The following is a 4,173-nucleotide window of genomic DNA, read 5'->3' on the forward strand; positions in this document are numbered from 1 at the left end:
TTCCGGCCCTTCCAAGAAGGACGCCTCGCCCACTCGTTCTCTTCCTTCCTTTTTCTTTCTTTTGTTTTGGAGACAGTCTCGCTGTATCCCCCAGGCTGGAGTGCAGTGGCACGATCTCGGCTCACTGCAACCTCCACCCCCCAGGTTCAAGTGATTCTCCTTCCTCAGCCTCCGGAGTCCTAGTAGAGACGGGGGTTCGCCATGTTGGCCAGGCTGGTCTCGAACTCCTGACCTCAGGTCATCTGCCCACCTTGGCCTCCCAAAGTGCTGGGATTACAGGCGTGAGCCACTGCACCCAGCCCCTTCCTTCTTTTTCATCTCTTCTCCTTCCTCTCCCCCACATACCCTCTCTTGTCTCTTTTTCTCTCTGCATCATCTCTCCCTCCTTCCTTCCTTTCTACAAAAATTTATTGAGCACCCACTCTGCACCAGGCCCTATTCTAGCCACTGAGGGCACAACAGAGATCCAGAGAGACACAGCCTCTGCCCTCGAGGAGGTGACGTTCCACTGGGGAGATAAGCAAACACCTGCACAGCCGCTAAGCAACTAAACAAACCCATAGGCAATCACTAACTTCCTCTGAAGGAAAGAAAACAGAGGGCTGAGATGGGGGGGGCATGGCCAGAGGCTGCTTGTGTTGAAGGGGCTCAGGGTACTCAGGGTAGACCTCTATGAGAAGGGGGCATTTGAGTTGAGACCAGGGGAGATGTGGAGAGAGCAAGAGACCAGTTAGCTATTTAGACAGAGTAAGGAGTAGAATGTGCAAAGGCCCTGAGGCAGGACTGGGCCTGGTGCACTAGAGGAACAGCAAGGAGGTCTGTGCAGCTGGGGGTGAGCGAGGGGGAGAGAGGGAGGAGGAGAGGACAAGGAGGGGACCGGGCAGGTTGTGCAGGGCCTTGTGGGTCACAGGGAGGACTTGGGCTTTTATCCCAACAGAGGTGGCAGCCATGGAGGGCTGTGGGCAGAGAAGGGACAGCCCTGTGACTCGGGGGGGTCACAGGCATCCTCTGGCCATAGTGAGGAGGACAGATGGTCAGGGGCAAGGGGCAGGAGCCAGGGGCCAGGATGGAAGAGACTGCTCTGGTCTAAGTGACCTAAGCAAAATTTCCCACTTCCTATCCCTACGACATACAGTTGCTCTGTCCTTTCCATGCATTAGACATCCCGTGAAGGCTGGGCATGGGGGTCACACCTATGATCCCAGTGCTTTGGGAGGCTGAGGCAGGAGGATCGCTTGAGCTCAGGAGTTTGAGACCAGCCCGAGCAACACATGGACTCTGTCTCTACAAAAACAAACAAAAAATGAGCCAGGCACGGTGGTGCACACCTGCAGTCCCAGCTACCGCAGAGGCTAAGGTGGAAGGACGGCTTCAGCTCAGTTGGTCCAAGGTGCGGTGAGCCAGGATGGTGTCACTGCACTCCAGCCTGGCCAGCAGAGTGACACCGTTTCTAAAACAAACAGGCCGGGCGCCGTGGCTCACACCTCCCAGCACTTCGGGAGCCCGAGGCAGGTGGATCACCTGAGGTCAGGAGTTCAAGACCAACTTGGCCAACATGGTGAAACCCTGTCTCTACTAAAAATACAAATATTAGCCAGGCGTGGTGGCGGGCGCCTGTAATCCCAGCTACGTGGGGGACTGAGGCAGGAGAATCACCTGAATCCGGGAGGCGGAGGTTGCAGTGAGCTGAGATTGCGCCACTGCACTCCAGCCTGGGGGACAGAGCGAGACTCCATCTCAAAATAAATAAATAAACGAATGAAAAATAAAACAAGCAGAAACCCCTAAACATCCCATGGAACTGTAGAGGCCTCCGGGGTCTCCCCTGCGTGAGGACCTCAGAGCCCACATGCTGGGAGCTCCCTGGACAGGCCCCTTAACCTGTCCAAGCCTCCAACTGTTCATCTGTAAAATGAGTGGTTCTGAGCAAATGATTCCCAAATAAAAGACATGGGCGGGGCGGCGCCACCCACAGACTCACCCAGCGTGATGGGCTTGCTGTCCTCCTGATCGGACCCCATCCCCGCCCGGGGACTGCCGCTCTGCTCTGCGTCTGCAAAGAGAGGGAAGAGGTGTTGGTGACATCGCAGAGACCCCACTCCAGGAGCAGATGAGGTTTTGACGCTGGTAACCCAGGCCTGGGCTGGGCCAGTGCTGGGAAGACAGTGGCCCTGAAACATGCCCACGCCCCGGGGTCTCCGCTTGGGCCCTTCTCTTCGCTGCTGCCCTAGAGGCCCGTGGACATGTGGCCAGGCACCCTGCAGACACCAGCTGGGCCCCTGTGGGCGCCAGTGCACCTGTATGCTGGAGTCAGCCCTCCATGTCTGCAGGGGTAGCTCAGTCGTGGGTAAAGAAGTTGGGTACCTGGAGTCTTAACAGAGTGACGTTTAAATCCCAGCTCCCCCGTCTTCTTGCTGTGCAACCCTGAGCAAGTCACTTGCCCTCTCTGAGCCTCATCTGTAAAATGAGGTTCAGGCCAGGCGCGGTGGCTCATGCCTGTAATCCCAGCCCTTTGGGAGGCTGACGCAGGCAGATCACCTGAGGTCGGGAGTTTGAGACCAGCCTGGCCAACATGGTGAAACCCCATCTCTACTAACCGTGCAAAAACTAGCCAGGTGTGGTGGCGCGCACCTGTAGTCCCAGCTACTCTGGAGGCTGAGGAAGGAGAATTGCTTGAACCTGGGAGGCGGAGGCTGCAGTGAGCTGAGATTGCACCACTGCACTCCAGTCTGTATGACTGCAGTTGGAAGCCAGCCTGGGCAACAGAGCAAGACCCCATCTCAGAAAAGAAAACCAACCAAACAAACTAAATAAAACAAAATGGCCAGACGAGGTGGCTCAGGCCTGTAATCCCAGCACTTTGGGAGGGCAAAGCAGGAAAATCCCCTGAGGTCAGGAGTTCAAGGCCAGCCTGGCCAATATGGCGAAATCCTGTCACTACCAAAAATACAAAATTAGCCAGGTGTGGTGGCGGTCGCCTGTAATCCCAGCTACTCGGGAGGCTAAAGCAGGAGAATCGCTTGAACCCAGGAGGAAGAGGCTGCAGGGAGCAGAGATCACACCACTGCACGCCAGCCTGGGCAACAGAGCGAGACTCTGTCTCAAATTAAATAAATAATAAAATGCAATTTTTAAAAAATGAGTTCACTCATTCAGCCCCACCTTAGCCCTGCACGGGAGGGCTATCACTGTGCCTGTCTTACAGATGAGGAAACTGAGGATCAGAGAGGTAAGTCCTTATGACACCAGGTTCCCCGAGCCTCAGCCCCTGCCCCTGTCATCCCAGGGACCTGTCTGTTCGTCCTGGGTGGCCATTCGGGGACCGCAGAGAGAGGAGGCTGAGGGGTGGCTTCTGTGATGGCGATGTCCCCACTGCCCGCCTGGCTAGGGTGCTCCCTCTGCCCCGGCGCCCGCCCCTCCATCTTATCTAAAAATAATCAGGTTCCTTGGCAGACATGCAGGCAGACAGACGCTGAGCTCAGCGTTATCGGCTCTGGCAGCCTGGATGGAGGACGAGTCACATCCACCCGCTCCGGAGCCCTGACCCTCCCTCCAACTGAGGGCTGAAGCTGGGGGGCAGGTGGACAAGCCCAGCCAGGCAGAGCCCCCTCCACAGCCCCATCCATGGATCGCCCAGGTCAAAGACAAAGGTGGCAGGAACCAGCATCAAAGGCTGCAGAAAGAGAATCACGCCCCTCCCACCCACCCCAGACCCCAAGGCCATCCAATCGCCGTGTGACCTCAGGCAAGCCGCCTAGCGTCCTGCGCCTGTTTTCCACATGGGCACAAACATCACTCAGGCCCTATCAGAGCTGGGAGGGAGCCAGGAGAGGATACTCCTGAAGCACTAGGGGGTACCTGGAGACCTCGATCACGAGATAATCCACCACGTTATCGCTTTCTTTCATTTATTTATTTATTTTTGAGAGACGGGGTCTCACTCTGTAGCCCAGGCTGGAGTGCAGTGGCACAATCTCAGCTCAGGGCAACAATCTCCGCCTCCCAGGTTCAAGCGATTCTCCTGCCTCAGCCTCCAGAGTAGCCGGGACTACAGGTGTGCACCATCATGCTGACTAATTTTTGTATGTGTGTGTGTATATATATATATATATATTTTTTTTTTTTTTTTGACAGTCTCACTCTGTCATCAGGCGCCAGGCTGGAGTGCAGTGG

At 56.0% G+C, this 4,173-nt stretch overlaps 1 protein-coding gene across 7 annotated transcripts in view; it reads right to left on the bottom strand.

Moving 5' to 3' along the window:
* The window catches only part of NFIC (nuclear factor I C), a 101,253-nt gene that overhangs the window by 36,950 nt on the left and 60,130 nt on the right, over window positions 1-4,173 (bottom strand). For all 7 annotated transcript variants that reach the window (XM_017507437.2, XM_017507435.2, XM_017507434.2 and 4 more), the window contains exon 3: window positions 1,982-2,053. In XM_017507437.2, the coding sequence (XP_017362926.1) occupies window positions 1,982-2,053 (72 nt within the window). The remainder of the gene's footprint in view (window positions 1-1,981; window positions 2,054-4,173) is intronic.

The sequence above is a fragment of the Cebus imitator genome, unplaced genomic scaffold (assembly GCF_001604975.1).
Source record: "Cebus imitator isolate Cc_AM_T3 unplaced genomic scaffold, Cebus_imitator-1.0 Scaffold375, whole genome shotgun sequence".
NCBI lineage: Eukaryota > Metazoa > Chordata > Mammalia > Primates > Cebidae > Cebus > Cebus imitator.